Consider the following 12,987-nt stretch of genomic DNA (forward strand, 5'->3'; position numbering starts at 1 on the left):
ATAAGTATTCATATTCTTGGATCTTTCGGTAAAGTCACGTAGAAGGGAAATAATAAAAAATAAAACAACAAAAATGTCTCACAACGTTTCGGCCACAACACAAGCAGCCGTCCTCAGGTGAAGAACAGAGCTGTCGGAAAGACAGCGTCCATTAGGACGCTGCAGTCACGAAAGCTTTAAATCCCATGTAACTGTTAACATTTTTTTGAACCATCCCCTGTATATTGAGCAGCTGAGCAGCAATGGTTCAAGCAGAGCCTGATTGCTGCAGAGACACCGAATGGCCAAAAGGGGTCGAGACTTTTTTCTTGGATTGGCCCAAATTATTTGGGGATGTTCCTGCTTCTGCCGCGGCTGTAGCCTGCGTTGGCAGTGGTGCACAAAGCGCAATTGACACACACAAAAATACAACTTGAACATATCCGTCAATAATACTGGGTGAGGCCTTGTGATGAAAAATACGGACAAAAGGCGACGTTTCAGGCAATGGCCCTTCTTAACAGCAAATAAAAGCAATGTTATATTGCATCGAACGAATGCTGCTGAAATTATGCATTCCCCATGAGACCGATGGGAAGTGCACAAAGGGGCCGTCCATAAATGACGTCACGCACCTGGGGGGGGGGGGTCAGACATTTGTGACGATGTGTGACGAGTGGGGGGGGGGGTTTGAGAAATGTGACGTCACATCAAAATGCGCAACTTTAAATAAATATAGACAACACGTTCTACTTAATAAAATATACTTTTTAATAAATGTTTTCTCCTACAACGTGAGAGTGCAGCGCCACATTAAATACGCACTACAATGACAATAGTTTAAAGCGACTTGAAGCATGTTTTATTTTTTGGGGGGGGGGCAGAGCTTTGTGACGTCATATTTGAGGGGGTTCTGACTTTTTGTGACGCCGTGTGACGAAGGGGGGGGAGTGGTCAAAAATCGTCCAAAATCGCGTGACGTCATTTATGGACGGCCCCTAATGTATTTAATCCATTATTACGCGTGATGGCAGCAGCAGCATGTTCGGGAGCTAAATGGCGACGTTAAAGTCTGCCGGCCACGACAAGAGGGCTTCGGGATTGAGAGTTAGTCTCGTTTTGCTCTTCTTCCTGGAAGGAGCGCGGGACTGCGCTGGGTTTCCTGTGCGGTCACAAGTTTGGGTTTCCACAATGCCACATCTGTGGCTTGTCTTTAAAGTATATCTTTTCGTGGGTCTATGAGTCTGCACGTGCCTCTGTGTATCTCTATGTGTCTATTTGGGTCTCTATGGGTCTCCATGTGCCTCTGTGTATCTCTATGTGTCTATTTGGGTCTCAGTGGGTCTCCACGTGCCTCTGTGTATCTCTATGTGTCTATTTGGGTCTCTGTGGGTCTCTATATACGTCTGTGCGTCTCTCTGTATCTCTTTGTGACCCGATGGGTCTCTACGTTGAGCACGGTTGGTTACGTACGGTGCTAAAGAATTTCAAAATACATACATACATACACACGTGTCGCTGAGTCTTTATGTATGTCTATGAGTCTACGCATCTCTACGCATCTCTGTGAGTTTACAATACGGTCCATAGTTTGGATTGCGTTTTACAAAAAAATATTACACGCGGAGAGACAAAGACGCGAAGGAGGAATCATTGTTCAGCTTATTTTTCGTCGGAATCTACGGTGTCTAGCGAAGGCTACACGGGGTACATTTGTCTGTTGTGTGTCTGTGTCTGCGCGCAGGAGCGAGGTTCGGATGAGGTGGTGGACGGCCGCGTGCCGCGACGAGCCGACTGGTGAGAGGGGTCAGAGGGGTCGCGTGCGCCCACGTGAGAGGCCCTGAGGGGGATGCCGGGCCTCCCCGCCTGCATGGAGCCCACCGCCCTCACGCACAGCCCCGCCGGCGCCGTGAGTCGCACAGACGCCGTCGCGCTCCGCTGCCGCACGCGCTGTAGCCCACGGGCACACACACAGCGCCACGCGTCACACAGCACCCTCCGCCGTGGCCCGCGTATACAAAGCAAGTGCACACGTAGCAGGTCCGTTACATAGTCCGCGTGCATAGCCTGCACAAGGCGCCTGACGTTTGCAGTCCGCGCGAATAGCCTGCGACTGGCCGGCCACACCCCAGTGCCGTGCGTTCAACAGCAGCTTTACGGCCACACACACACAAGTACGTGTGTGTGTGTGGCTGTAGCAATAGCCACACACACACACCCACACACGGGGCAGGGACCATAGACGTGAGAACATGGTACAGCACAACAGTGATATTGCCACCCTGCCCACGAAGCGGCGCGTGCAATCAGCCCGTAAGTCTGCTGCGTATGGGGGGCTGCCAGCAGTGATGGGACAGCCGAGTGTCAAATCAGGTCCAGAGCTTCCTTGCACTGAATCAATGTTGCTGAAGTGATTCCGTCCCACGGGGCCGTGGTGCCGTGGTGCCTTGGGGTCTTGGTGCCTTGGGGCCGTGGTGCCTTGGGGTCTTGGTGCCTTGGGGTCTTGGTGCCTTGGGGTCTTGGTGCCTTGGGGTCTTGGTGCCTTGGGGTCTTGGTGCCTTGGGGCCGTGGTGCCTTGGGGTCTTGGTGCCTTGGGGTCTTGGTGCCTTGGGGCCGTGGTGCCTTGGGGTCTTGGTGCCTTGGGGTCTTGGTGCCTTGGAGCCGTGGTGCCTTGGGGTCTTGGTGCCTTGGGGTCTTGGTGCCTTGGGGCCGTGGTGCCTTGGGGTCTTGGTGCCTTGAGGTCTTGGTGCCTTGGGGCCGTGGTGCCTTGGGGTCTTGGTGCCTTGGGGCCGTGGTGCCTTGGGGTCTTGGTGCCTTGGGGTCTTGGTGCCTTGGGGTCTTGGTGCCTTGGGGCCGTGGTGCCTTGGGGTCTTGGTGCCTTGGGGTCTTGGTGCCTTGGGGCCGTGGTGCCTTGGGGCCGTGGTGCCTTGGGGTCTTGGTGCCTTGGGGTCTTGGTGCCTTGGGGCCGTAGTGCCTTGGGGTCTTGGTGCCTTGGGGTCTTGGTGCCTTGGGGCCGTGGTGCCTTGGGGTCTTGGTGCCTTGGGGCCGTGGTGCCTTGGGGTCTTGGTGCCTTGGGGCCGTTGTGCCTTGGGGTCTTGGTGCCTTGGGGTCTTGGTGCCTTGGGGTCTTGGTGCCTTGGGGTCTTGGTGCCTTGGGGCCGTGGTGCCTTGGGGTCTTGGTGCCTTGGGGTCTTGGTGCCTTGGGGCCGTGGTGCCTTGGGGCCGTGGTGCCTTGGGGTCTTGGTGCCTTGGGGTCTTGGTGCCTTGGGGCCGTAGTGCCTTGGGGTCTTGGTGCCTTGGGGTCTTGGTGCCTTGGGGCCGTGGTGCCTTGGGGTCTTGGTGCCTTGGGGCCGTGGGGCCTTGGGGCCTTGGGGTCTTGGTGCCTTGGGGTCTTGGGGCCGTGGGGCCTTGGTGCCTTGGGGCCGTGGTGCCTTGGGGCCGTGGTGCCTTGGGGTCTTGGTGCCTTGGGGTCTTGGTGCCTTGGGGCCGTAGTGCCTTGGGGTCTTGGTGCCTTGGGGCCGTGGTGCCTTGGGGTCTTGGTGCCTTGGGGTCTTGGTGCCTTGGGGTCTTGGTGCCTTGGGGTCTTGGTGCCTTGGGGCCGTGGTGCCTTGGGGTCTTGGTGCCTTGGGGTCTTGGTGCCTTGGGGCCGTGGTGCCTTGGGGTCTTGGTGCCTTGGGGTCTTGGTGCCTTGGGGCCGTGGTGCCTTGGGGTCTTGGTGCCTTGGGGTCTTGGTGCCTTGGGGCCGTGGTGCCTTGGGGTCTTGGTGCCTTGAGGTCTTGGTGCCTTGGGGCCGTGGTGCCTTGGGGTCTTGGTGCCTTGGGGCCGTGGTGCCTTGGGGTCTTGGTGCCTTGGGGTCTTGGTGCCTTGGGGTCTTGGTGCCTTGGGGCCGTGGTGCCTTGGGGTCTTGGTGCCTTGGGGTCTTGGTGCCTTGGGGCCGTGGTGCCTTGGGGTCTTGGTGCCTTGGGGTCTTGGTGCCTTGGGGCCGTGGTGCCTTGGGGCCGTGGTGCCTTGGGGTCTTGGTGCCTTGGGGTCTTGGTGCCTTGGGGCCATAGTGCCTTGGGGTCCTGGTGCCTTGGGGTCTTGGTGCCTTGGGGCCGTGGTGCCTTGGGGTCTTGGTGCCTTGGGGCCGTGGGGCCTTGGGGCCTTGGGGTCTTGGTGCCTTGGGGTCTTGGGGCCGTGGGGCCTTGGTGCCTTGGGGCCGTGGGGCCTTGGGGTCTTGGTGCCTTGGGGTGTTGGTGCCTTTGGGCCTTGGGGCCGTGGGGCCTTGGGGCCTTGGGGTCTTGGTGCCTTGGGGTCTTGGGGCCGTGGGGTCTTGGGGCCGTGGGGCCTTGGGGCCTTGGGGTCTTGGTGCCTTGGGGTCTTGGGGCCGTGGGGCCTTGGTGCCTTGGGGCCGTGGGGCCTTGGGGCCTTGGGGCCGTGGGGCCGTGGGGCCGTGGTGTCTTGGGGCCTTGGGGCCGTGGGCTCTACACGAAACACTTTTGTTGTTATGCGGAGGGACAAACGTCTCCTGGGCATCTGTGAAAAGATCCTCGTAGCTCATCGGATTCCTCCAGGATGAATAGAAGAAGATTCTGAGATGTGTGAAGAAGTCGCGTCGCCTGCGCTACTCTCTCCACGGCGGTCGCTCACCCACGCGCTCTCCGGGATCAAACCTCCGCGCTTAGCTCCTGAGTCGCAGTTTGGTCCGCGGGGCGCTTGAAGAGGTGAGCGGCTGACCGGGAAGACGGAGTCGAACCTGCGGCTTCCGCGTCGCCCGCACTGAGCACCGTTACAAGCGCTGGGGGGCGGGGGGGGTGCAGGGGAGGGGGGTGCCGGGGCGGGGGGTGCGGGGGAGGGGGGGGCGGGGGCGGGGGAGGGGGGTGCGATGAATCCTGATGGGGGCTGTTGGCGCACTCTGCCTTAAAATGAAAATCCTGCCGTCGGGGGCATTGATTTGTGATTTGTCGCCGTGCCGGCAGCCTCAGCGATCAGTAAGTTAGCGTTGACCGGTGCCCGGTTAGTGTAACTTAGTGTCTAGTGGTGCCTAGTTAGTGTAACATAGTGTCTAGTGGTGCCTAGTTAGTGTAACTTAGTGACTAGTGGTGCCTAGTTAGTGAGACTTAGTGTCTAGTGGTGCCTAGTTAGTGAGACTTAGTGTCTAGTAGCGCCCGGTTAGCGCCGGGCATTCACATCGCTGCTGGCTGGACAGAGGCGATGGTGTGTGGGGGTGCGGTGGAGGACTTAATAAACTTGCTACCGTTGTTTTCACTGCCGCACAGGGATGTGGAATTGAACCGGTGACATCTGCATTGCATGTCCAGTCGCGCTGCTAACCGCTGTGGCAGCTGACTCGCACGAGGCATCGATGTCGAGGACTTTGCGTTCTCTCGTGGGAGTAAACTGGAGAGGCTGACACGTGCAATACAGAGAAGTCAGCAACCTATTTGCTGCACTGCCTTCTCGCGTGTTTGTGCGAGGAGGTTGCAAGTCCGTAGTGCCATGACAAGGTCTTTAATGAGCAACCCCCTGCATACCTCCATCCAGACCCTCTCACCACCCTCCCCACCTCCACCACAAAGGTAAAGACCCCCCGTGTAGCCTTAACAGGCTGTTGGGGCAAGTGCTGTTAGCGAGCACCTATGAAGGCCGGCACGGCACACGAGGGCGTGGGTGGTCAACACCACGCCCGGCCGCCTTTGTCTCTTCCCAGTGGCGATGTGTACACATCGCACCAGGTATTTATTTGAGGCTGAGTCGACCTAGGGGATGCCCGGGAGCGGTTCAGATAAGCGTCACTGGTGTTGGCCGTGAGCAGGAATCGAACCCGGGTGGCCAGGTTCGTAGCGCAGCGCGCTAACCGCTACACCACCGCTCCAACACCTCCACCACACACACACACGTACACACACACACGTACACACACACGTACACACACACGCTTTCTCACCTACCAATACCCCTCATCCCCCCACCACTCCAACCCCGCCACCTCCACAAATACAAAGATCCCCCGTAGAGTCTCAACAGACTGTTGGGGCAAGGGCTGTTAGCGAGTAGCGCCTGTGAAGGCCGGCAAAGCGCACACGAGGGGTTCGGTAGCCTAGTGGCGATGTTTACACAGCGCACCAGGAACTCATTTGAGGCCTAGTCGACTTAGGGGAGGCCTCGTCCACCACCACCAAAGCTGTGTAGAGAGCACGCTGCCCTCCCCTTCCACGTTGGCCAGACATCTCGGACGAGGTCGGAGTAACCCCAAACTCTACCCCCCCACCCTGCCGCCACACACAACCTGCCGATCGACTAACTTGTGGTGCATTCACACACCCTCTCCGCTCGCAATATCCTCACCTCCTTCCTCACCTCCATCCTCACCTCCATCCTCACCTCCATCCTCACCTCCATCCTCACCTCCATCCTCACCTCCATCCTCACCACCCACACACCTCCTCCCCACTTTCTCACCCTTCTTATTCCTCCTCATCTCACCTCATTCCTCGCCTCGATCCAACCTCTGCCCCCATCCAAGAAGCCGTTTGACGGCTGCACAGCAGTGGATTCTTGACTCCGTCTGTGCGGAGCTTTGAGTGTCACCAACTTCACCCTTCTCTTTTACTCTCTCTCTCTTTCAATTTTAACCAGGTCATGCCCCACTGAGCTGTCTAGATCTTTGTGAGGAGCGGCCTGGCCACTAAATGAGAGCTCGGCCAAGTGGCTAATCGTCAACATCGCGTGGGAATTCATAGCGGCAGCCAAACTCTCTCTCAGCGCACGTCTCTTGAGGCGGAGAGAGATAGAGAGAGACCGGAGGAGCCGGAGAATAATCCACGCAAACTACAAATACACAGCAGGCGTCGGAGTCGAACCCGCGGACCTCCTGTGCACCGGGCGGGGGAGTGAACATCTCGCCAGCCAGCGTGCTGCTGCTGCCGCCGCCGTTTTCTCCAGGCTTTCTGATTTCCCCGCACGCTTTTTTGAGCAAATATTCTCGTGAGAACATCTCAGTGGTGGCAGGACCCTCGCGCCAAACGAGTCTTGAGACTCGGTGAGGTTTCTCCAGGTAAATAAAGGACATCCCCCCCCCCTCTCTCCCCGACCCCCCTCTCTCCACCATGCCCCCCCTCTCTCCCCGCCATGCCCCCCCCTCTCCCCGCCATGCCCCCCCCTCTCTCTCCACCATGCCCCCCCTCTCTCACCACCATGCCCCCCTCCTCTCTCCCCGCAATGCCCCCCCCCTCTCCCCGCCATGCCTCCCCCCTCTCTCCCCGCCATGCCCCCCCTCTCTCTGCCATGCCTCCCCCCACCCGCCCTTCTCCAACTCCCGTGGCTCCTGCTGTGGGTGTGGGAGAGGGATCGGGGGTGGGGGGGGGGTTCAAGGGGAGAAGGAGGAGGGTAGAGGGAGAGAGGAGGGGAGGAGGTGGGAGGAGGGAGGGGAGGGGGTGGCGGGAGAGGGGGACGGAGGGGACTGCGGGGGCGCGGTGGAAGGAGGAGGAGGAAGGGGGGGGGTAGGGAGGGGCTGGGGGAGGGGGGACTGGGGGAGGGGAGACTGGGGGAGGGAGGGGCTGGGGGAGGGAGGGGCTGGGGGAGGGGGGACTAGGGGGAGGGAGGGGCTGGAGGAGGGAGGGGGGACTGGGGGGGAGGGAGGGGGGACTAGGGGGAGGGAGGGGGGACTAGGGGGAGGGAGGGGCTGGGGGAGGGAGGGGCTGGGGGAGGGAGGGGCTGGGGGAGGGGGGACTAGGGGGAGGGAGGGGCTGGAGGAGGGAGGGGGGACTGGGGGGGAGGGAGGGGGGACTAGGGGGAGGGAGGGGGGACTAGGGGGAGGGAGGGGCTGGGGGAGGGAGGGGGGACTGGGGGGGAGGGAGGGGGGACTAGGGGGAGGGAGGGGCTGGGGGAGGGAGGAGGGGGGGATGCAACTCCCTCGTTAGCTAAAAATGCCAGGTTGTCATGGCAACTGGGAGCCGCCCAGCCGCAGCAACTGGGATAGAAAGAGGAGAAAGGCAACACGAGAGCTGGCACCTCGTCATCCTCATCATCCTCCTCCTCAGTCACCTCCCCCCCTCTTCACACCTGATGTCCTCTCTCCTCATCCTCGGCGTTGTATTATCTGTTGCTATTTGTGCGTTGCTCTCCTTCATCCTTATCCCCTCTCCCCTCCTCTCTCCTCACCATCTCCCTCCCCTCCTCACCATCCCCCTCCTCACCACCTCCCTTCCCTCCTCACCAGCTCACCAACTCCCTGCCCTCCTCACCAACCCCATCCACTCCTCACCATCCCCCTCCTCACCACCCCCCCCCCTCCTCACCAGCTCCCTCCTCTCCTCACCAGCTCCCTCCCATCCTCACCAGCTCCCTCACCGCCTCACCAGCTCCCTCACCTCCTCACCAACCCCTTCCCATCCTCACCAGCTCCCTCACCTCCTCATCAGCTCCCTCCTCTCCTCACCAGCTCCCTCACCTCCTCACCTCCTCACCAGCTCCCTCACCTCCTCACCACCCCCTTCCCATCCTCACCAGCTCCCTCACCTCCTCACCAGCTCCCTCACCGCCTCACCACCCCCCTCCTCACCACCACAACAACAACAACAACAGGAGAGAGAGAGAGTCTGCCGTGCTCCAGCTGTCTGCGCCTCAGGTGTAGATGAGGCGAGGGCGGAGAGCTGACGGCGCGCTGGGGATGGGGTGCGGTTGTCGTGGTTGTCGTGGTGGTTGTGGTTGTCGTGGTTGTTGTGGTTGTCGTGGTGGTTGTGGTTGTTGTGGTTGTCGTGGTTGTTGTGGTTGTCGTGGTGGTTGTGGTAGTTGTGGTTGTGGTGGTTGTTGTGGTTGTCATGGTTGTTGTGGTTGTCGTGGTTGTTGTGGTTGTGGTGGTTGTGGTGGTTGTCGTGGTTGTTGTGGTTGTTGTGGTTGTGGTTGTCGTGGTTGTTGTGGTTGTTGTGGCTCTGTGGTGGTGGCGGCGGCAGCGACGATGGTTGTGGTGGTGACAGCGGGAGGTGGCGGTACGGCAGTGGCCATGGTGATGGTGCCGATGGAGGTGTAGGCAGTGGCCACCATGGTGGTGGTGACGGTGGTGGTGGTGGTGACGGTGGTGGTGGTGGTGGTGACGGTGGTGGTGGCATGTAGCGGTGAGTGCACGGCGCTACAAATCCGGCAACCACCCGAGTTGGAATCCCGCTCATGGCCAACACCAGTGACGATTATCAGAACCGGTCCTGGGCCTCCCCTAGGTTGACTCAGCCTTAACTGAGCACCTGGTGTGGTTTGTAAAAATCGCCACTAGGGACACAAAGGCGGCCGGGCGTGGTGCTGGCCACCCGCCCCCTCGGGTGCCGTGTCGGCCTTCATAGGTGCTCGCAAACAGCACTTGCCCCAACAGTCTGTTAAGGCTACACGAGGGATCTTTGTCTTCAGTGGTGGTTGCGACGTTTGTGGTGATAGTTGCATTGATGGTGGTCGTGGTGGTGATGACATCTGGGTCCGTGCCATGACCTCCTGCCAACAAGACTTGGACACTTCACGTAGCACCAGCGTGCACCTAGCCTGGCACAAACGCCTTGGTGACGTCATCGTGTGGCGAACGGCGTTTATTGGTTTTGGCGGTGGCGGTAGTGGTGGTGGTGTCTATGAGCAGGGGGGGAGGAGGAGGAGAGACGAGAGGCTTGAAGATAACAAGGGTAGAGGAAATGAGATAAGTTGGCAGAAGAGGAGAGATGACATGGGATAAGAAGAGATGAGATAGAATGCGATTACAAATATGCGCAGAGGGGGTCGGAGACGTATGGATGAGAGGAGATGAAAGGAGAAAATAGATCAGGTTGGACAGGTGATGATGATGATAAAGTATAGCTAAGACGAGAATACCCGTTGTAATAATTGCAATCCCTTTGTTTATCCACTGCTGGATGAAGGCCGCCCTACGCTCTGTTGGTCATTGTTGGTTGTTTGACCCGACTTCACGCTGCCTAGCGCAGGTCCGTGAAGGTGATAATGGTGCCCCGAGCACCTGGTTCAGATACCGAACTTGGCCCGTGGTGGTTTCACATCGCAGCGTGCTGCTCACCACTCCAACGCGGCGAGATGAGAATGTAGGAGATTAGGTGGCGAGAGACGAGGGGGGTGACATGGGGATGAGTTGCGAGGAGATGGGACGAGAGTGCTGGACATCAAGATGTGAGATGATACGATACCGTCAAACGAGAATAAGATGATTACCTATTGTGTCAGGAGATGGGGCCAGAGAAGATGACAGGAGATGATAGGACGTGACATCGGAGAAGTTGATAAGGGGAGACGTGAGCAGATGGCATCGGGACGGACGCATAGATCTGGTGATGATGGATGTGTTGCGTCAAAGGAGATCGTGAGAGGTGGCAACGGCTTTGGGGGAGAGAGGGCCTCGTTCAGCAGTGGAGTGATCATGGCCGGTGATTTGCGTTCGTTGAGATAAGGTGAGGGAAGAAGAGGAGATGGAACCAGAGAGAGAGAGAGAGAGACGGACGGTAGCAATGAGAGGATGACATTATGTACCACCCTGAGGTGCATGTCCCACCACGGTGCCTTGCGTATTATCACGAGTGTGTGCACGTGTGTGTGTACAAACAATGGGCAGTGGTAGTGTAGCGGTTAGCGCTACGCTGCGCTACGAACCCGGCAACCCGAGTTCAATTCCCGCTCACGGCCAACACCAGTGACGATTATTTGAACCGGTCATGGGCCCCCCCTAGGTTGACTCAGCCTCAGATGAGTACCTGGTGCGGTGTGTAAACATCGCCACTGGAGAGACAAAGGCGGTAGGGCGTGGTTCTGGTCACCCACCTCATCGTGTGCCGTTCCGGCCTTCATAGGTGCTCGCTAACAGCACTTGCCCCAACAGTCTGTTAAGGCTATACCGGGAGATCTTTGTTTTTATCTTTGTGTGTGTGTACACGTGTGTGTGCGTGTGTACACGTGTGTGTGCGTGTGTACACGTGTGTGTGCGTGCGTGTGTACACGTGTGTGTGCGTGTGTACACGTGGTTGTGCGTGTGTACACGTGTGTGTGTGCGTGTGCGTTGTGTGTATGGGATGGGGTTTAGCAGTAGCGCTGCGCTTAGCGCACTGCGCTACGAACCCGGCGACTCGAGTTCGCTTCCAGCTCACGGCCAACATCGGTGACAAATATCCGTGTCGGCTCCTGAGCCTCCCCTCCGTCGACTCACCCTCAAACGAGTACTTTCTGCGGTGTCTAAAAATCAGATCCGGGGGGAGACAAATACGGTCGGGCGTTTGTGCCAGCCACACCACCCGCTTGTGCGTCATAGGTGCTCGCTAAGAGCACTTGCCCCAACAACCTATATGGTGTGTAGGCTACACGGGGGATCTTTGTCTGTTGTGTGTGTGCGCGCGCAAATTGATCGGTCCGTGTGCACGCACGTGCGCGCGCACGCGGTGGCTTCGGTGCACGCGCGCGCGAGCGCCAACACAATGCATTACGTCACACCCCGCTCTCCCTCCCTCCCTCCTTCCCCCAGGCTACCCTCCCCCTCACCCACCACCCCCTCCCCTCCTCGTCTCCCTCCCCTTCCAGTCTCCCTCCCCATCCCACACCTCACACACACATCCCCTCCCATCACGGCCAAACCTCCATTCGCCCCTCTCTTCCCCTCTCCTCCTCCTCCTCTCTCACCCCTGGTGGTAGCGGCAAAGGCAGCTTGAGAGAAAGAGAGTGCTGCTTTAATGTGTGCTTCCAGTGTCATCATCATCATCATGTCCATCAGCACACCAATCATCATGTCCATCAGCACACCAATAATTATCATGTCCATCAGCACACCAATCATCATGTCCATCAGCACACCAATTATCATGTCCATCAACCCACCAATCATCATGTCAATAAGCACACCTATCATAATGTCCATCATGTCTATCAGCACACCAATCACCATGTTCATCAGCACACCAATCGTCATCATGTCCATCAACACACCAATAATTATCATGTCCATCAGCACACCTAATCATCATGTCCATCAGCATACCAATCATGTGCATCAGCATATCAATCATCATCATCATGTCCATTAGCACACCAGTCATTAACAAAACGCCACAGTAATTATCACAGTTCATAAAGGTCGTAATTATCTTTTTTTACTCAACAAATTCGTCAATAACACTGTGGCGTTAAAAGGAAAAATATGTAAAAGGTAACGTTTCGGGCAGTCGACCATATTCATAGCACATTCGTCATTGTTATCATCAGCTCTGTTCACTTACACCACCATATCAATGAACATTAATTCATTCTATTTATTTTCATCATCATTTCCAACACAGCAATGGTGAACAAAACTATAAAAATATCAAACCCCCAAAACTACCGTAATAATATAGCTGACCGTTATCACTATCCGTAACCATCATTAATTCCACAACCACCTCACCCTCTTCTTGCTCGCCATCATCATATTTGGTTGTCCATCATCATCGATACCAATACCACCCATCATCGCTTCTGCCACAACACCCACCAACACCACCATCATAATTTCCAATACCACAACCATACCACTGCCATAGCCATCATCACTTCCACCAACTCTCCTTACCATCATCACTTCCAATACCACCATCATTAATTCCACCACCACCACCACCTTCGTCACCACTTCCACCACTTCCACCACAAACACCATCACCATCACTTTCACCACCACCGTCATCACTTCCACAACCACCACCTTCATCAGTATCACTCCAACCACAACCAAACCGCCATCATCACCTCCACCACCATCGCACCCTTTCTTTGTCAAAACATCTCGGAATTTGTTTGAAGACGTTGGGGTTAAAGGTCATCGTCAGGTGCCTGTGTGTGTGTTGCCAGCACCCCCTCCAACCTATCCCCCCTCCTCCCCCCAACAGCGACAGCAGCGGTAGCACATGATTCCCTTATCATTGGTAATGCGTAAATCACGTTTGTGAGCGGATCGAGCGTGGGGGGGGGGGGGGCTCTGGGGAGAGGGATGGCGAGGGGGCGGGGCTGTGTGGGGGTATAG

General features: G+C 57.6%; 1 protein-coding gene across 1 annotated transcript in view; it reads left to right on the plus strand.

Moving 5' to 3' along the window:
- Positions 1-12,987, plus strand: part of LOC133349959 (Krueppel-like factor 12) — a 99,515-nt gene that overhangs the window by 58,370 nt on the left and 28,158 nt on the right. Inside the window, 1 exon segment of the mRNA XM_061563871.1 lies at positions 1,724-1,888. Coding sequence (XP_061419855.1) covers positions 1,829-1,888 — 60 coding nt within the window. The 5' untranslated portion in view covers positions 1,724-1,828.

The sequence above is a fragment of the Lethenteron reissneri genome, chromosome 32, assembly GCF_015708825.2.
Source record: "Lethenteron reissneri isolate LAM-NWPU_2019-01 chromosome 32, ASM1570882v1, whole genome shotgun sequence".
Taxonomy (NCBI): Eukaryota; Metazoa; Chordata; class Hyperoartia; order Petromyzontiformes; family Petromyzontidae; genus Lethenteron; species Lethenteron reissneri.